At 38.6% G+C, this 23,515-nt stretch overlaps 2 protein-coding genes across 2 annotated transcripts in view; one reads left to right on the forward strand and one right to left on the reverse strand.

Moving 5' to 3' along the window:
• LOC119655306 overlaps nucleotides 1-23,476 on the reverse strand; it is a 41,763-nt gene extending 18,287 nt beyond the window's left edge. Inside the window, exons 1-12 of the mRNA XM_038061135.1 lie at nucleotides 23,265-23,476; nucleotides 4,435-4,625; nucleotides 4,142-4,380; nucleotides 3,899-4,082; nucleotides 3,609-3,743; nucleotides 3,442-3,549; nucleotides 2,902-3,321; nucleotides 2,654-2,844; nucleotides 2,502-2,597; nucleotides 2,204-2,387; nucleotides 2,000-2,144; nucleotides 1,665-1,939 (exon numbers count right to left, since the gene is read on the reverse strand). Of these exons, the coding sequence (XP_037917063.1) occupies nucleotides 1,665-1,939; nucleotides 2,000-2,144; nucleotides 2,204-2,387; nucleotides 2,502-2,597; nucleotides 2,654-2,844; nucleotides 2,902-3,321; nucleotides 3,442-3,549; nucleotides 3,609-3,743; nucleotides 3,899-4,082; nucleotides 4,142-4,380; nucleotides 4,435-4,625; nucleotides 23,265-23,304 (2,208 nt within the window). The 5' untranslated portion in view covers nucleotides 23,305-23,476. The remainder of the gene's footprint in view (nucleotides 1-1,664; nucleotides 1,940-1,999; nucleotides 2,145-2,203; nucleotides 2,388-2,501; nucleotides 2,598-2,653; nucleotides 2,845-2,901; nucleotides 3,322-3,441; nucleotides 3,550-3,608; nucleotides 3,744-3,898; nucleotides 4,083-4,141; nucleotides 4,381-4,434; nucleotides 4,626-23,264) is intronic.
• LOC119655308 (protein tumorous imaginal discs, mitochondrial-like) lies at nucleotides 10,126-14,614 on the forward strand. The gene is made up of 2 exons (XM_038061136.1): nucleotides 10,126-10,872; nucleotides 13,581-14,614. The coding sequence occupies exons 1-2, from the start codon at nucleotides 10,317-10,319 to the stop codon at nucleotides 14,444-14,446; spliced, it is 1,422 nt and encodes a 473-aa protein (XP_037917064.1). The 5' UTR covers nucleotides 10,126-10,316; the 3' UTR covers nucleotides 14,447-14,614.
• Nucleotides 23,477-23,515: the final 39 nt, after the last annotated feature.

Here is a 23,515-nt window from a genome sequence, read left to right on the forward strand (position 1 = left end):
CCACTGACGTGGCGATGAATGCTTTGGGTTTGAGAGAGCAGCCGCGAACAACGTTTAATGCTTGCCTCAAGAAATGAGTGCTCAGGTAGCTGCGCATTGCACTCCGCATCGAACTCTAACATCGTAGGTTTACGGAGCAGGTCACTGAATGGACCAGCCCCTGCACTGCAACTGAGTTTGCTGGGGGACGCGGCGAAGTCTAAACAAAGCGCAGCAACGCGTCGTTTGACTCCTTTAGTAGGCACAATTATTTAATATACACGGGCGCGGAGGTCTCAGTCCTCCCCATCTCTAGACCCAACAAGCTTTTTCCTCAACAGTTGAAATTAGCGGCAGCAAACTCCACGCGCACCACAACTCACGGCTACTGGCAAATGTGGGTCTTATTTTACGTAGGACCTTTCTGCGGCGGTTCATTTTGGTTGACATCAGTGTCCCCATAATAGGCGCAGGTTTCATGTGTCATACGATCGCTGTCGCAAAGAAAGATCACACAGTTCTTCAGAGAATGCAGTTAGACCCCTAATACAAGTTTCAGGAATTCCCCATCTTTGACTCACCTTCCTCTATCTACTGCGAGATCTTCGAAAAGGGACTTAGACCATATATTCCGGTCGCTTTTACGTAAGGAAGTTTTTCGCTCGCTGCACGATCTAGCGCACCCCGGCATTCGAACAACAAACCGGCTAATCTCCAGCAAATATTTCTAGCCGTCCACGAACAAGGACCTTCATTCAAGAGAGTGCATCGCATGTGAAAGTTGCAAGGTCACTAGGCATGCTAGGAAGGAATTAGGTGTATTCCCTAAGTCAAAAAAGCACTTCCACACCATTAATCTCGACATTGTACATTGCTACAAGTATTGCCTCACGATCATAGATCAGTTTACGCGGTAGCCTGAGAAAAGTTATGTCCTTGGGCCTCCTGTGGAGAGTTGATCCCGCTGTTTGGTGTTCGTGCCCTAATCATCACAGAACAGCGAATGCAATTCGAATTCACTCTTTTCCCCGAGCATGGAAAACTTCTTGGATTCAAACGCCAGCGGGCAGCCGCATATAATCCGCATTCCACTGGGTTGCTAGAACGTAGGTGTCGGACGCTTAAGGCGGCCATTATGGCGCGCGACGTGCCTTAGGTCTTAGCTTTCATTGTGCTTACCCTCCGTTCTCCGCTTCGGGCTGATTCCAGTTAACCCATTGGGGATTGCCATCCTCACGTGCTCGAGGAGGGTGATCAGACCCGAGTCTGCAAGGGACTATCTGAAGCGGCCACGCATCCACTGGTATGAATGCTGAGCTCTGATTGTGGTCCCAAATTCAATCCGTGTCCGAAGAGGACCATGGGATTATGCCTACACGGCAAGTACTCACGTTAAACCCCCAGGACTTTGATGTGCTTACCCTCCATAGCTGGGGCGGGGTGCTGTGGGAGAACGAGCGTACTCAGTTTTACGAATTGGGTTGGCCATGACGTCGGAAAAATTGATATTCCGATGTCAAAAGAGAAAAATATAAAAATAAAAATGTTAGTGACTGATCATCAGCGACCATACACAACGGTTAACTTATTGAATAAGTTAATTAAGAAATGTAATAATTATTACAATATCATCCCAAGTTCACCTTGGAACTTTCTAAAAAATATAAACAGATCAAAGCAATCACCTCATATAATCCGTTTGTGAATATTTTTTCCGAATTCCTGGGTGTGTTTAAAATGCAAACATCATTTAAAATCGTATCACTAATTTGCAAAATATTTGGAGTCCATATTTCAGCTTCCGGTTGAGTTGAAACTAAATAAATAATTCTCGAAAGTCCATCTCGACGAATTTCTTCATCTCTTGAAAATAGAAATCGAAGGTTCCCTTTAATACTTTCTAGTAAATCTATATCACTTCCACTATCATCAGGGTCGTATAACTTTAGTAGTAATGCACCTGTTTAAAGTAAAAGTTATCAGAATGATTGAATTGAATTCATTGAAAAAAATGGCATACTTAAACTTGATTTCTCATTTGCTACAGAAGACTGTAGAAGAGTAAGATTTGGCAATAATATATCCAGTATTTCTTTCCAATTACTTCCCAAAATTGGTTTTGATTTCAAAATTAATACAAGTATAGTCTCAGCGTTCGTTTGAATCTGTGACGACAAGCAATTATTTTGATATTTGAATATAATTTATAATATAAGAATATTACTATCACATCCTCGTCGCAGTATCCTTGGCATATAATTTGGTTTAGAATACTCGCAGTTACTGGTATACCAAAGTTTGGAATACGATGAGCACCACCAATGGACCTACCACTTACTACTACTTCTCCATTCATTGCTTCGGCAAAAAAATGTTTGGCTTTATTACAACACTCTTTGTACATAGTTCTGTAATAACAAATTATTTTTATATTGTTAAATTCGATTAATGCTATTTTCAATTAGATATTTCATAATGCCAAAAAGTTACATTTCAATTATTAAAGCATCTTATACACCCACCTCCTAATATTAACATCGTCATGAGAAAGCAATTTCAACAGCAAAGTTTCTGCGCAGTCTTTCAACTTGTCATTGCCGTCGTAAAGTGGAACACAACTATAAAATAAAAAAAAATTGAATAGTAATATCTTATATTATTAACATAAACCTACTCGACAATGGCATCTACAAGCTTAGGAACGAAATCAATGTTTTTAGTTATTAGCAGTGTATCAATCATTTCCGATCCCTCAGTCACCAGCTTTTCACTAGGCATTCTTCCATGGTTCTTCATAACTTCTACCGCAGGATGTAGAACGTTCTCACAATTTAATAAGATTTGCAGCTTATTTTTTTCTGTTGCCTAAAATAAAAGTTTGGTAATTTCATCCGAATATATGTTTTCATTGCGAATTTTTACTTTGCAATAAATTTTTATTTTTTTATACAATGCGCCATACATTTCTTTCAATGAAAAATCAAAAAGCGCACATTCTAGTTCCACCATCCAAGAATCCAGGTGGTGAATATCATGATAACTGCTGTTTGACATGTATGTTTCTGGATCATAACGAGCTTTCGATTTTCCAGCCGTCGGTATAAGCTGTACATTTTTCTTAGTTTCAATGTCCAATACTTCAATTATGATTTGCAATATGTATATATATAACATTCGATTTAAGGCGGTTTCTGATTCATTAGAGGAATATCGCTGCCTAAAGTATCGCGCCAAATTTCCTAGGTCAATTAGGACTGTATTTCGGAAATCATAAAAATGAAGATCGTTCGCAATAACATCCAAGATTTCTTTTTGTAGGTTGTAGATTGTTATTGGTGGCGGCTAGAAGAAGAAGTAAATAGAAATACATTAAAAAACATCTGGATTGCATTGACTTTGTTGTTTATTGGTGATGAGGCAAAAGCATTGACATCTAAATCTATTTGTTTTCAAATAACTTACTTTATTTTCCAACTCACTTGACGTTTTATAATATTCTAAGCACAAATTGAACAATACGATGCAATACCTTTGAGTTGTAATTTGATTATTGGCGCTGTGTAGTTTATTCTGAAAAATCCAAGACATTATCCTACTAGTATAAAAAAAGAGCGAATTTCACTACATACGTCTTCTGAGGAGAAATATGTTTTCGACAATTGCCTTTTCTTTATCCTTCCTGCTAATGATCTCGTTAAGCTGGTTAATATTTTCAATAATACTTCGGATTCAAAACTCCTCTTTTTGCTTAGTAATAAAAGAGACTAAAAAAAGCCTGAATTTAGAACAAGTTAACAAAATATCTGTCGTAATTTGTCCCACAAAAGCATATCATGAATGTAGCTCCGATTTATCATTCAACTAAAATTGACTCAAATCAAGCGATGCTTTCGCGTAACAATCTATTGAATTTAATTACATTGAAGATGTATGGAGGTTGTAGAAAGTATTCCGGCGGATAATCAGCAATCGCTGCTTCCAAATAATTAAATGCATGCTGCAAGCCATCTTCACTTCCTGTGGAGAGTGTCTCTGATAGTAGTTTTAATGAATTGTAATCAGGCACTGATGGCAAAGTCCATTGTGCTTCGTAATCTGAAGTACTTCATAAAAAAATTATGTTTTTATTTGTTAATAAAATAAATATTCATAAGGCCCATACTCATCCAATAATATGTCTGAAGAAGAAGTGTATGTGATGCTCGATGAAGAGAGACTTTTACATTCGCTTCTTTCCAGCGAACATCTACCTTCAGGAGATCGATGCCTTTCGACTAAATCAATCATTTCCGATACTTTTTTCTTCAAGAAATTACTTTGCACAATTTTTTCAATTTTATTAAATTCCTTGAGTAATCGTTCTTTACTAAGATATTGCACTGCTTCATCGATGTATTTGCTCTAAAATGAAATTAGCGTTACGTTACGCGTTAATTGTCACAAATAAATGCGTACCTGTAAGATTTTAACGATAAGGTTGAGAACATTTTCTTCGTCTTGTAATGGCTTCTGTCCAAACCAGCGGATAAGATGTTTCAACAAGCTTCCTGGGTTAAAGACAATGTCTTCATTCAAATCAAGAGAACGTTGAATTTTCCCGTCAATATGTTTAAGAGCTCTTGACCGAATCTCGGGGATATCATGTCCTGCATAAAATAAAAAAATGTTTAATTTATACATATAGGCTGTCGGTTCATCTCATTGATGATAAAATTTGTATAGTGATTGGAAGCCGGACACTAATCATTGTGAATCAAGGTAGTAATCACGAGCGAGAGCAATGAAGACCACATTACCTTTCACCGTACCCCCACTTTGTTGAATAATGTGCTCTAATACGTTCCAAGGCCTAAATCCAAATATATTGCTGCGCCAATGATTATTATTATTTCTTGTAGAAAACATAGAAGTTCAAAAGATCATATAAGTTTACTTAAGACGCTGTCTGGTATCTGCTTTTGAAAAAATCGATATTTTTATAGTATATAGCTGCGAACTCAGCAAATGTGGTTCAATGCTTATTTTGAGAGCACGCGCATATTATAAACTTCTAAACTCTTTTATCTCGAAACCGAGTTTTATGAACTAGACGAAACTGGACGCTTCAGGTATGAAAGGTTTTGTGTATTTCTTATATAGAAACATTTGAGTGGACATTTGTCCCATTAGTACCTCACACGTAATGTATATGCATATATTATGTTAGAATATTCATCTTCGCGTGCAACTTAGAATTTGCACTGAAGTGACAACTTTGACCTATTATAAACTTTATTAGTGATAATACGAGTTCCACCAAACTTGGTAGAATCATGCTTTATACTACAGCCAGGCTGAAGTTAAGGAGGATTTTGCAGACAATTACCGAAAATTATAATAATATACTATTATTAGCATTATTTGAACAGATATCTGCCCTCTCCCTTGTGCATAAAATATCTCAATTGACCGCTTTGAAAATACTAGCCCCACATGACTATATTCTGTGGAAAAAATGTACACCCCCCTTTGCAGTTGTGGAGCTCCGTTCACAAGTCCTACCTTTGTCAATTGGTATAACCGTTTCTGAGAAAAAGGCGTGTGACCGACAGACAGACAGACAATAAGCCGCTTTTAACAAGGTTTTGTTTTACACAAAACCTTTAAAAGAGGGCCAAAAAATTGTAAATGCCGACACCTTGTTTTTTCACCTACAGTTCTTGATTCTCTAAGTTTTTTCCAAAGCTCCCAGATTTGTGTATTGTGTGAACCCGTCAAAAAAGTTATATTACCTAGCTACTGAAAAATAGCTTTGTACTGATGAAGGGAGTAAGTTGCTCCCGAAATATATATACATAATAAAATAAAATTGTAGTTTGGAGTAAGCTACTGGTCTATCAATTTTAGACTTAACTACAAACAGAAGGCAATATCTAACATTTTAGAAAAATATACTGTTGAAGACAAGGCCTGGCTTGATAAATATTATTGGGATTTTGCGCCAGGAAAATCAACCGTTCAGAAGTCGTTTGCTAAGTTTAAACTAGGCGAAATGAGCACAGAGGACAATGCACGCAGTCGACGCCCCAAAGAGGCTGTTACCGACCAAAGATTCAAAAAAGTTCACAAAATACTTTTGGATTATCGCAAAGTAAAGTTGATCGAGATAGCTGAGGCTCTAAAGATATCAAAGGAACGTGTTGGACATATCGTGCATGAATATTTGGGTATGCGTAGATCGTAGAGAAACTTCGAGGAAGGCGTCTTCGATGGTATGGTCATGTAATTCGGGTTAACGAAAATTCACTTATCAAGATTGCTCTGAACATCGAAGTCAATAGTAACAACGGTGGCTTGATACGCTGGATGGGCATTTAAAAGCCCAAAATTGCATGCAGATCAAGCATTTAATAAAATAAAATGGCGAAACCGATCACGACGAGCCGACCCCGATTGTGAACGGGACAAAGGCTGAACAAAAAGAAGAAGATGTGAGGAGCGACGAGTGCATGACAGCTCTGTGTTAAATTAAATGTTAAAAATTCGATTGCCCTCGAGTTTTTAAAAAGCGATTTAAATATATCATTTGATGGAAAGCCCTGTATTGATAATAGTCAACCTCATACGGTTCAGACTCTGAGTTTAATATTATTAGAAAATGCGAAGACTTTAACCTACAATAGATACAAAAAAGGGCTGGGGAGAACTAGATTCTTCATTAATGGAATTCTAACATTTCATTCAGATGTCAATTATTCTCGTTAATTATGACGCCAGCATCTTATTTGTACGGCTTAGGATGCGATAAATTCGCAGGAAATTGATAAGTTTGAACTGTTATAACTTTGACACTAATAGTCGGATGTGGCATGTGTTTGCACGAGACAGTCCTCTATGTCGGTGCAAAATTTAATATTCCTAGGATGAACTTAAGGGGAGTTTTTCAGTCAATTTCTAAAAGTTGGTAATATACTATTAGTAAATTTATTTGAGCAGATATCGGAATGGGGCATACTTCGGAACTTAAATTTCACATAAGCGTTTTGCATAAAACCTTAAAAAGGACTAGGTAAAAGTAGATTCTTCATAAATACGAATCTAATATTTCACGCGATTCTCAACTATTCTCGTTAATTATGACGTCACCATCTTATTTGCATGGCTATAGAAGCAGTAAAATCACCCGAAATTGCTAAGTTTGAACGGCTATAACTTTGGCGTGAATGGCCAGATTTTCATGAAATTTGGCATGTGTGGTGGTGGTTGGTAGTCCTAAGATGCATTTAAGGGGGGTTTTTCAGTAAATTTCTAAAAGTTGGTAATATACTATTAGTAAGTTTATTTGAGCAGATATCGAAATGGGACATATTTTGAGGCCTAGATTTCATCTAAGCGCACCATCCTGATTTTTTTCGGATTTTTGGGTTGGGTAGTTTCCGAAAATGAGTCCTGTCTTACTTTAAGTGCTTATATTTTCACTCCGTACTCACGCACTTTGCAATTTACGACAAAACTAATGCCAATTATTAATCGAGATGCTAATCCTGTCGAGACAAAGAGGGAAATCTGATTTCCGACAGAATGGGCATATTGGAGCGATGGGTTGAGTACTTTGATGAGCTTCTGAACAACCAGAACATCGGCGAGTAGGAGTTCCCGCCAACTGAGTCCGTGCAATTCATCGGCTAAAAAATCATAAGTCGCCAGGAGCCGATGGAATTACAGGCGATCAGTTACACCAAGTAGTTCATCAACTTGTGCTCAAGGTATGGAACAGAGAATCAATGCCTGACGATTGGCAACGAGGCATCATCTGTCTCATATACAAAAAGGGAGATATCACACAGTGCAGCAATTATAGAGGTATCACGTTGCTGAGTACCATCTATAAGATATTCTCCGCTATCTTGCTAGGCCGGATAGCTCCATACGCCCAGAACATCATTGGCCCATACCAAAGAGGCTTCACTCCAGGCAAATCAGCAACAGATCAGATTTTCTCTCTGCGGCAAGCGATGGAAAAACTGTTGGAATATGGACAATAGTTGTACCATCTATCTACCTATGATAGCATAGCCAGGGTAAAACTGTACACGGCCATCACGGAATTCGGTATCCCGACGAAACTAATAAGAATGACTAGGCTGACCCTGACCAATGTACGAGGCCAGATAAAAGCAGCAGGATCACTCTCAAGACCATTCGACATCAACAACGGTCTACGACAAGGGGATGCCCTGTCATGCGTCCTCTTTAACCTGGCCCTCGAGAAAGTGATCCGTGATGCTGAAGTAAATGCAAGAGGTACGATCCTCTTCAAGTCCACCCAACTACTGGCCTATGCTGACGATATCGACATCATGGGAAGAACCATCCGAGACGTACAAACAGACTTCATCCAGATCGAGCAGGCGGCGCGAGATCTTGAGCTGCACATCAATGAAGGCAAGACAAAATATATGGTGGCAACGTCAGCAACGAAGACGAATCAACCAACAACATCAAACCGCACTGGTCAAACAGGAAGAATAAAGATAGGAGAATACAACTTTGAGATCGTTGACAATTTCTCCTATCTAGGGTAGAAAATCACAACCGATACCAGCTACGATGATGAAATCCGCGCACGGTTGTTGTCAGCCAACAGAGCCTATTTCAGCTTACAAAGACTGTTTCGCTCGAAACGTCTCACCATAGGGTCAAAGCTCTTACTGTATAAGACTATGATCTTGTCAGTCCGCATGTATTCCTCGGAAACTTGGGTTCTTAGCAAGAAAAATTGCGAACTCTTGGCCGCGTTCGAGAGAAGAATCTTCCGAAGAATTTTTGGCCACCTACATGAGGATGGACGATTCCGTAGCCTACACAATGACGAAATTTATGAGCGATACCATGACCGTCCGGTTGTGGATAAAGTCCGGCTCAATAGGTTACGGTGGGCGGGTCACTTAATCCGTATAGATGAGGATGATCCCACCCGGAAAGTCTATAAGACGAGGCAGACCCTGCCTAAGATAGAGCGACGGCGTAGGCCAGGACGCCAGAAAGCTTTTAGGGATATCGAATTAGTGGACCTCGGCGCAAAACCGGGATGTCTGGAGTTCCTTATTAAGGCAGGCCTAGACCGGATACCGGTTGTTGCGCCGTTAATGATGATGATTAATCGAGACCTTTCATTTGATACCCTAAACGTTTTACACAAAACCTTAAAAATGGTATCGAAAAATTGTATGACCGGTTTAATCGTTGTATCGCTCTCGAAGTCAATTATATTGAATAATAGAATCAATCATTTTATCAAAAAAAAATTTTCCCATGTTAGCCTACGAACTTTTCAGCCCAACTGTTATTACCATACTCATAAGTATATTTTCTAGAAATTGACTGAGTACCCTGTTAAGTTTAGCATAGAGTCATAAACTTTTGTTTTTGTAGTAATGTAGGTTGGACTATAGAGCATGATACTGCCAAGTTTGGTGGAAATCGCACTATTACTAATAGAGTTATAATAGGTCAAAGTAGTCACTTTTGCGCAAATTTCTTGCATTCTAAAATTTTGAATGTTAGTATCTTACTAAAGTGAATGGTTTGACAAACTAAATGCATAAACATTACGAGCTCAGTACAAATGGGAGAAATGCCCATTCAAATATGCTTATGTAAGTTATATACGAAGCCTTTCATACCTGGAATGTTTAGCTTCCGGTTTCCCGACTTGTTTGAGATTTGATTTGTTCTTCTTTGTGCGAAATTTGCCACAGACAAAGCTAAACAATTACGCCGAAACTAAAATCTGTTCATGAAAGTACTAATTGAGATTTTTCATTTGATACCAGACATGGCTAAATTACGAGAAAAAAATGTTACATTCCCCTTTGCGCGTATGGGGAGCCCTCCTTTACACTTACAAGTTTATGTAAGTATGCGTGGGATTTCATAGTCCCCATAAGATCCACAAATTTCGTTTCAATCGGTCTAGCCGTCTTGGAGGAAAGTGCGTGTGACAGACACATATAGACAGACACAAAGTAAACCAATTTTATAAAACTTAATTTTACAAACTTAAAAAGGCAAAAATATTATCTTATGGCGCATTAATGACCATTTTAATACATACATTGCCTACTTTCTACTTAAAATTGATAAGCAATTGAATTTCTATGGATTGACATCCAGTGAGCGCTGACTTATAATTCAAATTTAAATTGGGAAATGTTTGTCGGTAGAAAAAATCACGTTTAAAAATAAAATTTTTGCTAAACAGTTTTCAGTAAAAAATTTCGATTTCTACCTGCAATTTCTACTCTATTTAGATTTCAGCCTTTGTTTCTTTTAGCTTTAAAAATTGCGAAAGGAAAATGAATGCACTTCAAAATTGTTTCAATGTGGCAAAATATCTTATGCATTATCATCCGTATCGTCGACATTCGAAGCTGTATTTCGATACTTTTCGATTGATCAGTTCTATGCACCAGTTCAAAGTGAACACCATGATAAAATATCCTAAGCGAGAAATCCCTAAAGATAGTCAGGCTGAATTACCTATAGAACAGAGAAATATTCATCAAACATCTTCCCGTTTGGCGGAGCGCAAGAATTACTATAATATTTTAGGTGTAAGAAAGGACGCTACATTGCGGGATATTAAGAAAGCTTACTACGTTTTAGCAAAGAGATATCATCCAGATTCATCAAAGGCATTTACTTCACCCGAGAGCGATAAAAAGTTCCAAGAAATCGCAGAAGCATATCGAATTTTGAGTGATGAAAGTAAGCGGCTTGAGTACGATCTATATGGAGTTGTTAAAAGTATCAAGAGAAGCTTGCCCGAGTTAAAAACTAAAAATGAAAACGAGCAGAGACTGCATCGGATGTTCGATGAAATTGGTTTTACTCGAGATAGTGGGGACTTCGGTAAGCGTTTTTTCTTATTATCGTCCTCTGCAGTAATAACATGATGTTTCACTACTACAAGTTTATTCAGAGTAAACAATTTTTAACATTGCCTATGATAATGATGACCGGTTCAATATTGATCCGGCTCTATTGACATTATTTACACTCAGTTTAGGAACAACTTAGAACTACTCATCACTTAATTTTGGAAAAATTAATTTTTCTATTTTCTTCTTGATACTTTTACTTTGCGAAGATAACATAATTAACAACGAACATCCTTGGGATTTGTCTAATAAAATACGATGAGTTGATTTTAGCGTCCTGGGTCTGGTTTAGGTTTCTACGACCTATACATTAACGGATAGTGATGCTCAATATATGGCTGCGTTGTTGCCAACTGCGGAATATAGATTGTAATATTAATGGCGCCAATTCATAAAAAGTCTGATAAAAATACTTAGTAACCTCTTAATTTCGAAACTATATTGTTAACGAAAGCTTGTCAATGACTCGGAGAGGGTCTGACCTTACGGCTGAAGTTGTCGTTCATGTCTCAACAGGACGGACAAGACCTTGCTCACTACAGGGAGGAGGCGGATCGATGGTCGTGATGGACTTAACGAGTACCGTGAGTTGCTGGTAGATGGATTTTTATCGTGAGTGGTCAAGTTAGGGTAATAATCTCGAGCGGGCGTAATGCTGACCACATAGCCCCGTATAGTATATATAATCCTGTAGTGTACCGTTACGGTCTTGAATGAAGTGCCCTAACACGCTTCAAAGTCCAGATCCAACTGGATTGTCGCATCAACTATTATTAAATTAAATTTTTAGACTCCATTTGAATTAAATTAAGAGCATTGCATTACAACGGTAAGCAATACCGATTAAAATCCGTTTTTCTGAGCTTTGAAAATTTATCCTGAGTTCGTTATGCAAATGAAGATACAATAGAGAAAAAACTTTTATAAAAAGAAACTTCGCTGCCATTAAATCGTTTCTTAGCAACCGTTAAGTTGTTTATAGTGAGCCCAGGTACGTTTACGTTGCACTACCCGATATCAGTATTTCGTGATCCGAACGACAGCGGTATTTAAATATGATTTTCTGTTGGGAATATTAGGTTTGTAAATTTGTTACTATAAGAAGGAAGCATGAGGGCTCATCACCATCTTTGCAAAGTCTTAATATTGTTTACTAAGGCATTTTCAGTAACTAAATATCAATTTTTTATATGAAAGAATTTTCGCTTATTTTTGACGATAAACAGCCAGTCTACGAGTAAATATAAATTAACAACCATCTTATCTCAGAATAAGCAGAAATATAGAACACCAATCACAAATGAAATCGGGACATCAAGGAAAATTATTCTGCGCTAAGAAAATCATTTTATTCTACGCCTCTCTTCTAATGTAGCGACTAAAGCACCTAACCGGTTGATATTCCTTTAAGACCGTAACAAAATTTGAAAACATTTTCAATACATATTTTCCTTGCGAAAGTTTACAGAAGAAAAAATGTTAATAGCATCCTATTCGCTTCCATGGTGATTAGCTAAATGTTTAATCTTTTAAGGAACTTTCTTTATTTATTTTTATTTTATTTATTCCCCGTAGTCCCAGAAAATTCTAATGGTATTCTGGTTTTTTAGTACCTTCATTGATTTAGAGTATAATATGTTATTTTTCCCAAATGTCAAATTTGTGTGCATATGTATATATGGTAGTTCCATATCAGAAATATGAGTTAATTTTCATCCGTAATACTACTCCTCAGTATTCAGCCTAGATGAGGCCTAGATTTCGTAAAGATGCACCACTGTGATTTTTTTCAGATTTTTCGGTTGGCTAGGTAAGAACGAGACCTGTTACACTTTTTGATGGTCATAATTTGAGCCCTCGCTTCCCTATTTTTCTTCCGATATCAAATATGGAACCAGTTTCGAAAAGTACTAATTGAGCCCTTTCGTTTGATACACACATGGTCACATTTTGTGAAAAAAAAATTGCACCTTCCATTCATATGTATGGGGAGCCTCCCCTTAAACTTAACACAAAATGGTGCCACTTGCTGTATGTAAAGGGAACAGCAGATCACATACTCTCACCAAGAATCGTGAGAATCGGACCAGCCGTTTCCGAATAAACAGGGAGTGACAGGCAGACAGACAGAGGGACAGACAGAGACCGGCTTCTAATAAGGTTTTGTTTTCCCCATCATTCCTAGGGTGTAAAAGACGTCTTGCGTTGATATATTTGACACTGAAATAACCACCTCAAATGCAAAACGAATATCTCGAAGGGCTATTTGGCACAGTCCAGATTCCAGATTCGTTTACACCTGAATCTGTGGCGCAATATGGAATGGAAAATATGGCCCCTATGGTATCTGCTTGAGTTTTAAAAATTTGACGTCAGCGCTAAAAGACGTTTTAGTGGAAAAAAAACAAATGTTATTCTTATAGCAATATATTGTAAAGCTTCAAAGAAGTGATAGACTGCATTCTGCAAGGGATATATTTTGTAATCAATCATGCCCTTAGTTTCGCCATATTTGGAAGATATAGAGACGTCCAATGGGCGATGATAATTTTCATAAAAAAAACTCAACCATTGAGATACATTGCATTTGCTGCGTTTTATTTATTTTATTTATTTATTTATTTTTTATTTATTTAAAGATATAAGTTATCCTCCACTTTCATCTACATGTTCTTTCAGACCCGCCTTTTCCTATTGAAATCCCAGAAGAAGCAACCATCAAACTTACATTTTTACAATCAGTTCGTGGCACCAAGAAGGACATAACAGTTAAGACAATGAAAAAATGTCATGCGTGCGCAGGAGTTACAGGAACACCGATCAAGAGAAACTTAGTAATGTGTGCAAAATGCAATGGTTCTGGAGTTCAAGCCATCACAACAAAAGCTCACATGGTCCGGGGGCCATGTAAAGTATGTAATGGACGGAGATATGTTCCACAACAATCGTGTCTCCAATGTAACGGGCGCGGAATTATGATTGTAAATAAACAAGTTGAAGTCAACGTGCCAGCTGGGGTCGATTCGGGCGATATTATAAGGGTGCCACATCCAAATAAAAAGCAACAAATTGCTGTGCGTATCCTGGTTGCAAAGAGTGATGATTTTACACGAGTAGGGAATGATATTCTTAGCGATTTAATGATACCCCTTTCGCAAGCTGTTCTGGGCGGATCAGTCAAAGTTAAGGGTGTCGACGGTGAAAACAATGAAATAGTTCTCCAGCCTGGGACAGAGAGTAATACGAAAATCCGATTAGTTGGCAAAGGCGTGAAGACAAATTCTGGCGTTGGAGACCATATTCTAACTGTGAAAGTTAGAATCCCTAAAATCTTGTCTGCGAAGCAACGAGCTTTGATGACCGCGTTTGCCGAGATGGAACATGACGAACCTGATCATAAAGCCGAACTTCGCAAATCGAAAATCAGGGACGAATTAGCAAATCTACATAATCTGAACAAGCAACAAAAAAAGTCACCACTAACAACAATGTCCAAGCAGAAAATGTCAAACGATTTGTCGACTAAACGATTTTTCCCAAAATAGACACTATACGCCATTAAGATTACGATAGTGTGTGTTAAGAGAGTTTTGGCCAAACAAAGTTTGACTTCAGTGAGAAATTGTGAAAGTTTTTCGTCCAAACCAGATAACAGCATTTGCAGCTCGTTTTCTATTGAAGATATAATAAATATGAAAATTATCTGTGGGAAAGTACTTTTTATTCCTTACGCGTTTACAATTTTTGTTATTTTTGTCATGCAGGTTGAAAGTCTGATCGATTTTAACATCAAATATTGATGTCAACAAGCTGTTTTTGTGCTTTACCTGGTTAAAAATTTTCAGATTTCAAACTGCTTTTAAAATAATAGATGCAGTTTCAATTGAAAGGTTCTGATATTTCCACATTGTCTTTTATTGAATGAAAACTTTCGAAGTGCTTCAATAATTTAATTGGACAATTGATATCGGTGAAATTCATTCTTTGTTTTCATGTGAGACTGAACAATTGCGCACAAAATGAGTTTGACGGTAATTTCATAATTTTCACCCAAATGGAAAATCATATTTTGATTGCGAAATTCACATAAGTTTCATTGGAATGCTTGCTTCCATGTTATTAAGCCCACATCAACCTGGAAGGATAGATAACTTTAGATAAGACAATAGTCAGGGGTTTACATGTAGGCATTTAATCAAATGGTTATCTATCTAAAGTACCACACTTCCAATATGGAAAAAGAAAGGTCCAGCAGAATGTTTCAATTACCGTCCGATCTGGTTACTTTCTCATTCCATGAAGATTTTTGAACGCATTCTTGACAACCGTATTCACGAAATCGTTGAAATAACTGTGAATCAAGTGGGATTTGTCAAGAACTGTGGGACTACTGACGCAATACACGCTGCGCGGTTACTCATGGAGAAGCACCATGAGAAGCATCGTCTTCTTCACATTGCATTTCTGGATCTGGAGAAAGCATTTGACCGTGTGCCACACGAACTCATCTAGTATGCTCTACGACAACATTTAGTGCCAAACGAACTCGTGCGCTGGGTTCAATTGCTCAACCACGATCCGAAAAGTAAAGTCCGTAGTGTGGCGGGTGTATAAAAACCGCTTCGTGTCTCTGTTGGTGCTCATCAAGGAAGCGTCCTCTCACCAGTCCTTTTTGTGCTTGCTATGGACTGTCACACGGGACATCCAGGGTCTAGCGCTCTATACACTGCTTTATGCAGATGAAGTTTTCCTAGCGTCCAATAGCAAAAATGATCTCGATCAACTTGTCCAAAAATAGAATGATCGCCTCATGCAACACGGTCTCAGATTGAATCTGAATAAAATTGAATTTTTGATGACCAATCTCCATGAAACAGGAACAATCACTGTCAGAACTGAGCGATTTAAATACCTCGGGTCACCGCTATCAGTCAATGGAGAACTGCATTATGAAATTGCTTCATGCATTAACACAACCTGGATGAAGTGGCGTTGCACTGGTGGTGTTCTTGGTGACCGACGTTCGTCGATAACGTCTCAAATCTAAAATTTGCCGCAATTTCGTCCGTCCTGTCGCTCTCTATTGTCCTGAGTCTTGACCGACTATAAAGGGCAATGAACGGCGTCTTGCGGTAATGGAGACGAAGATTTTGCGCTCGATTAGTGGTATGACACGTTTTGATCACATCCGAAATGAGGATATCCGCGATCGATATGGGGTTGCACCGATCGTGGGAAAACTGCGAGAGAGGCGTCTTCCAAGGTATGGTCACGTAATTCGCGCCAACGAGAATTCACTTGCCAAGATTTGTCTGAACATCCATGTCGATGGTAAGCAACCAAAAGGCCGGCCGAAACAACGATGGCCTGATACGCTGGATGGCGATTGCATCCAGATCAGGCATTTGAGAGAGCCAAATGGCGAAATCGATCACGACGAGCTGGCCCCGCTTGTGAATGAGACAAAGGCTGGAGGAAGAGTAGACTTGTTTCCTTCATCAGTGCTACACGTCGTGCACCGTTGAAGTCATTCCCGAAATGCCGGTATAATCAATCAAAAAATTTAACCGCTAGAAACCCCGCAAGATTACCCTTAGCTAGAGCATGTCGTGTATGTTATACAGAAATTCAAAATCTTAAATTGCAGTAAATTTACACAAAAAATGATAACTTTGACCTATCATAACTCATTAATAGTATTGTGATTTCCACCAAAAATGGCAGTATCATACTCTATATTACCGAAAATTTACGATTCCAGGATTACCTTTCCAGTCAACTTTTAAAATATATAAAACTCTGCTATTATTAACCTTATTTGAACAGATATAGGTATGGAGGGTATTTCGAAGCGCAGACACTATATCGTCAGCGCCTCGTATTTTTTTTCAGATTTTTTAGTTGTGTGGCTTCTGAAAATGCGTCCGTGAAAGGAACGACGACTTTGAAAAACTCAGTAAATTGACCAGATGACTTCTGAACCGCGTTTGGAAAAGCAATAATTAAGACTGCTTAAACTTCAGCAGCTCCCAGCGTAAATTTAAGAGACTCGTAAGACTCCTTTAGAAGACATTGTCAGAAGTTCGAAAGCAAAAGAAAGACTTAAAGGCTGTGTAAAATTCTTAAGCGGGATAAGTCAGCCACGTTGGACTCATTTAGAACACCAGATTGATTTGTCTTGAGAAAAAGGCGAGAAGTATTTACACAATTGTTTTTCAATATTTGAAGATGATTTCTAACTAATTTTGTGTAGCGTGATAATGGGTAGAACAAAGTAATCGACTGCCAACAACATTGAACATTAAAATGAATTAACATAGTGAAGGATAGACAACCTATAAAGGAAGTTGCTTGATTGTGTTGATGTGCGGTCCGTAACTTTATTCCGCGCCCTGGAAATTATGCCAAGAAAAAGTCAAAAGGAAGGCTAAGAATTATAAGTCCTCGGTCCGAACGAGAATTATTTGAGTAGCCTCTAATTGTAAATTAACCGCATGACAAATCGCGGACAAGGGGAGCATCGCTATTAAGATTGTGTAGAAATGCACGAAACAATATCGCACGAGCAAAGCATCTTAAGGGGTTATCCTAGTGTCAAAAGTTTTCGTTTTCGATTTTTTCCTTTTTACATATTTCAAAACATTAAAAAATAACTGCATTAAATATTACTTTCGTTCTAATTCTATAAAAATATTTCAAATCGTGTGTGAATAGTTGCCATGCAGTTGAAATCAGTAATAAAGATATTTCTTCAAAACACGTGTTTTGAAGCGTTCCACAGAGAAAAATTTAATGAACCAATTTAAACAATTTTTTTTTCAAACTTATGGCATAATTGACGACTGCATGCAATATTAAATTTGGAAATTGCGGAGCACTTTTCCAATAAGAAAACGACAAAAATAGAAAATTCTATGTTCAAAAGATTGTCGAATTTACCAAATTCAAAATTTATAGCCAAATTTAGGAGCGCGGCAGTGGGTTTTTATCAAAGCTAAAAAAATATTATTGTTGAGTTGGTTACCGGTCACATGGAAAACCTGGGTACTACCCGAGCGATTCACTCTCTTTGTATTGTCACGCTGCAATGCTTGGAAACTGCGGCCGCTATCTTGTTTTTTTTTAAATTTTTTGTAACCATGAGATTTTAATTTTAAGGATACAATAAAGATGCATGTAAAATTTGAAGTCAATAGCTATAGTTTTCTTTTTATAACAGTTTTAAAATGATACCCTCTTTTCGCATATAAAACTAGAATAAATTGAAATCAACATAGCCTCTTACAAAAGAACATAAAATAGCCAGAAAGGTCTTTCCTGAAAGTCACTTGCATTGGAAGAAAAATGGTACATCACATCAGATACATACATAGCTCTGGGGATCGTTTTAATTTTTAAGATTTCTTTAAAACCAAAATGTGTACGTTATTATTTTTAACGACATTGCAACACTGTTGATCATTTCTCCATACAGCATACATCATACCATACATCACTTCTCTCCATACAGCGAAAAATGTTTGGAAGGAGTTCAAGGTTTTGGCATTAGGGATTAAAAAACATACTTTCAAAATTACAAAGCTTTCATCATTCACCGAAAGGAAAAAAAAGTATATCAAATTTTACAGAGGACAATACGGGAAATTAGTAATTTCGCTTTTATGATATGTTCATCAAATATGGAAATACTAGAACAAATAGTCATTGACCCATAATAAATAGTTGTTCAGCTGAGGACAATACAAGAGTAAAATACTGGTTCCGGTAAGCTAACGATGCAATGCCGTGTCGCACCGATTCAGTTTACGATGACTGCCGACATGAGGAGAATGGCAGGCTTTTGCCTATGATGCCAATGTTTTCGATAAGTTTATAATGTACTTCGTAGAAAAGTTTATCTTAGAAGGTGCAGGACAGGGAAGAATGGAGATTGTTTGGATCTCCTAATTTTACAGCTGTAAAAAAAGGAAAAGTAAAAAGCAAAAGAAAGCTACAGCAAAGGCACGAAATGTGCGGCTTTGGTGTATGGCTATGTGAGTAGAAAAATTGAGATAGCACACAGAAGCTAGTGTAAACGGAAGACAAAAAAAACGGAGGGGTAAGGTTAGATATAGAAGATGAAGGAAAAACATGAGCAGGAGAGGGAATAGGGAAGCTAGAGCCTGATTCCAACTTCTTTTATAAAACTGGCAAGGTTTATCCAAAGCGATCGCAGTTCGCTCCGAGTTCGCGTGTGCTCCGAGTTCTCGAAACGAACGATCAGCAAGAGCAGAAGCTGATCGAGGACCGTTAAGAACCAGAAGGAAGTATACGTTCTGGACAGTGGTGTCATTCACGTCACGTGTTACATTCCAGAGCTGCCGCACACAACAGCAACTACGGGCTTGGGGACAGGATGTCCGCCAAGAGGTGTAAGATGATACACTCCGAGGAGATGTCATCGGAACAAGAAGGCTGCAAGCATTGAACGAAACCCTCCTCGAAAAAATCGAAGAGTTGAAACAAGAGAAGGCGACGATGGTCCAGCAACTGGACTGTCAACAAAACATCATCAAGCAGCTAGAGGAACGCTTGGCATCCCTTGAACAGAGGATGTCAATCGCAACAACAATATCTACAACATGAAGAACACGAACAACGGCAACGTCATCGTGAACAACGGCAACATCAAGAACAACACAAGCAACAACAGAAGGAGCAACAACATCATCAAGATGGAGAGATGTGCGTCGAAGTCGTCATCCAAGAAGAGGAAGGCGACGAATTCAATTTCGTCCAGCGGAGGAAAAAGAAAAACAAAGAGAAAGTGAGTGTAAGTAGAGTTAATCTCCCTCCGGCAAACCATCAGGCACCCTCCCCCAGGCTACCCGCCCAAAAAAGGCAAAAATTCCACCCATCACTGGGTATAAAATCAATGTTCCTCAATTCTTGAGGATACTAAAAGTGAAAGGGTTAAAAGCAACCCTAAAAAATTCAAGGGCCGATTGGACCCTCATTTTCGCTCAAAGCCTTAAAGATCATGCAGCGATCTTCAAGCTTATTAAAGAAAAGGGGCTACACGTCACGACCAGTACCCCACCAGCTTTAAGGACTCAGTCCTTAGTCATCCGTGGTCTTCACAGAGAGACAGACCCGGCTGACATAATGCGCGAACTCAACAAAGAGTATCCGTACCTAAAGTTGAAAAGCGTGTCGAATCTAGTCACGCGAGCCAACAAGCTTGTACACAGCCAGAACCTGACGCTTCCGTTGAAGTCGTAATCGGGGCTGTTCTTGGCTACTTTCAAGCCAGAACAAGAGCTAAATGAAGCGCTTAAGGTGAAATATATTCTCCATCAGAAAATTTCGTTTGAGAAAGTCAGGCAGACTCAAGAAGTGCAGTGCTACAACTGCCAAAACTTCGGGCATATCGCCCTCAATTGCTTCATCGTGCACCGGTGCGTGAGGTGCACGAAAACCCATGTGCGAGAGGAATGCCCAAATCCCACCGCAGACAAACCAACTTGCTGCAATTGCGGCCAGTCCTGACATCCCCCCCCCAACTACCGCGGATGCCCGGCATACAAGGACATGGTTGCCAGAAGGGAAACTGGCAGGGCAAAAAAGCCGAGGTCATGAAAGCCAAACAGACGGTGACTCAGATGTCACAAAGCTTGACCAAACCGGACGTTTCTTACGCTCAAGCAGCTAGGAATACTCTTCCTAGAGCTACAGCCCCCCAAACTCTTCTTATCCAAGCAACTACGAATACTATTCCTAGAACTACAGCCCCTCAAGGCAACAAGTTGGCCTTCAAAAACTTGGTCGAAACGGTCGCTTCAGCCCAAACAAAAGAACAGCGGGAATTAGCCGGTATCCAACTTTTGATGAGTTTATGGAGTTAAAAATCGTCCCATTTAACTCCGCATCCTTGGTCTCACACGCCCAACGTGCCACCGCACAAGAGTTGGTCGATTCCCTGAAAGCAGACTTCTTCTGTGTTTCAGAGACACATTTAAAAAGCAGGCACATCGTTAATTTTACCGGATATAACATTATCCGAGACGACACCAACTGCGGTACTGCCCTTTTAGTCAGAAAAAACTATGCATTTGAGGAAGTCTCCATCAAAAACCTGCAAATCTGTTCGGCGGCAGCGGCTTTAGTTAAAACTAACGACAGTAGACGCATCTAAACAGCTGCAGTCTACATAATATGTAACTCTCCCTCTGAACAACTGGGCCAAGATTTACAAATCTTGAGCGATCTCCAGTCAAAATACTTCATTTTTGGTGGGGACTTTAACTCACACTTCCTGGGGCGATTTGGCAAAACCCCGAAATGGGATTGCCCTCGAAAAATGGATCCATATACAAAGTCCATTAAACCAGCTGGAGATGATCTTGCCAGACACACCTACAAGGCCTGAAAGTCAATCAATACTTGACTATTTTCTAATGTCCGCAGACGCCACTTTCACACTGCAGGCGTTAACGTGCAAAACCTTACCAGGAATGTCACTTCGCAGTTGAACTCAAACTTTCATTAAACTCAACTGCAAAAGCGACTACCCAACAAAATAAGATCATTTGCCCATACTAACTGGGATAAGTTCAGGGCAGAATTAGCACCACAGCTAAACCTGAAAAAAATCACTGTCTCGCAAAATCTAAATGAGGCCATCATCTTGGCCACTGATGCCATCAAGTACAATAAACTGCCGCACGAGATAATAAAACACCTGAAAGTCAGACGAATCTGGTGCAGAAATCTCAAGCGAAATTTCCACAAAAATGGCTACAGAACTAACACGGAATATAATGTGTTAATTTCTCGGATTAACTGCCTTAGTACATTAATCCGTCAAATGGTGGAACAATTCCGTAGCAAGGAACTCACCCTCAAGCTAGCAGATGTGAAACCCGGATCTAATATGTTTGAATACATTAATAGGCTGGCAATAGGCCGCAATAGATCCAAAAACTTTTTTCTTACCAAGAACAATGAAAACCAAAAACCAAATGACCCAAAAACCTATTTGAGCTTATCACAGCTCGCAGCCAGCACTAAAAGCCTTAGCAGCAAAAAATCAACTGGGCCAATTGACATAGCAAAAATTGTCATCAAAAACCTCCATAGGGCATCAATGAAGTTCCTTCTTGCAGTCTTCAACAACTACATCAATAATGGTTATTTTCCCATTACTTGGAAAGTAGCCAAGGTAATCGCCATTAAAAAAAAGGCCACAAAACTTCAGGTCCGTCTCTCTCCTCTCCAAATTGGCCAAGCTTTTCGAAAAAACATGGACAGTGGGATTAGTCCATTAAATATCTTCCTCTTTTTAGAAGAAAAAAACACTGAAGAAGGGGACAATTGGTCCCCGAAATACGTATTTGTTTAAATTAGACACTTTTAGCCAATAAAACGGAAAAATATCTTCCAAGGCAATCTTTTATTCTAGAACTTCGGCTAACAAATAACCTCTTAATTCAAACCTTGATGGGAATGTTAAGGAAGACACGAAAGAAAAACTTACCTTTATCTAAGGAAGTGAGTTTGAAAGCCTCGTTCCATTCAGAACGAATGCTCTCAGAAAAATCATAAGGAGGGGGAGTCAGAGTGCCGGTCGTTCTTGCTCGTTTGGCATCATCATCCGCTATTCCGAGAGAGTGTGAGCACTTTTTTCAAACGAGTTTCCTCATTACATCGAGCAGCCAGGTAATTGACTGGAATTTTGTTAATGAGGGTTTTAATGGCTTGAAGGGACTCCATGATCATTAGGATTTTCTTTAGCTTAGCCGTACCGATTTCACCACATGTGCCAAGATCTCCTGAGGGCGAGTCATCATCCTTAATAAGGAGAAGGGTTTGAAAGGGACAGGGGCAATGGCAAAAAAAATATGCCTTATTATTTTTGCCCACCCGAAAAATTCAACTTTTTTTAATTACTCGATATGTTACATCGGAAAACTTCAATTAATTACTCAGAAAAGTAACGGCATGCGATCACATCAGATACGTACACAGCTTCTGTGGGCCGTTTTACTTTTAAATATTTCTTTAAAAACAAAATATGTATATCATTTTAACCAAGTTCAAAGTGTTAGCATTAGGGATTAAAAAACGTACTATGAAAATTAGTTTTTATATTTCAACGAAAGGAAGAAATATATGTATCAAATATTGTGTAAGACAGATGTCTTTCATTATTTTTGCTCAATGATCAAATGCGAACTTAGTGAATCGAATTGTCCTTTCGCCTTTATATATCCATTAAACATGGAAACACTAGAGCAATAGTCATTGACCTATAATAAATAGTGTTCAGCTGAGGACAATACAAGGGAAAAACACTGAGATATTATACTCATTTCTGAAATATACCTAGTTTGCTGATAGCTGATGATGATATCTGCAAGGACATATTGCTTATTCACGAAACGAACAAATCACGCTGCACTTTTACTATCTTTGTAAATTTACAAGTGTGCTTCTCCTTCTTACATTATTTGAAATCTGGAACTAACAACACAATACCAAAGTACCTCTCAGGTCCTGACAGTTATATGATGGAAATCAAATGCCGAAACATCAAATTCAAATGTCACTCGGCAGCTCGTAATACAAAAGTCTAC

This window comes from Hermetia illucens, chromosome 4 (genome assembly GCF_905115235.1).
Source record: "Hermetia illucens chromosome 4, iHerIll2.2.curated.20191125, whole genome shotgun sequence".
NCBI lineage: Eukaryota > Metazoa > Arthropoda > Insecta > Diptera > Stratiomyidae > Hermetia > Hermetia illucens.

What these genes read in the sequence shown, in the direction of transcription:
- LOC119655308 (XM_038061136.1), top strand. Translation starts at nt 10,317, where the DNA reads ATGAATGCACTTCAAAATTGTTTCAATGTGGCAAAATATCTTATGCAT. An exon ending in TCGAGATAGTGGGGACTTCG is followed by an intron (nt 10,873 to 13,580) that starts GTAAGCGTTTTT and finishes ATGTTCTTTCAG; the next exon opens with ACCCGCCTTTTCCTATTGAA.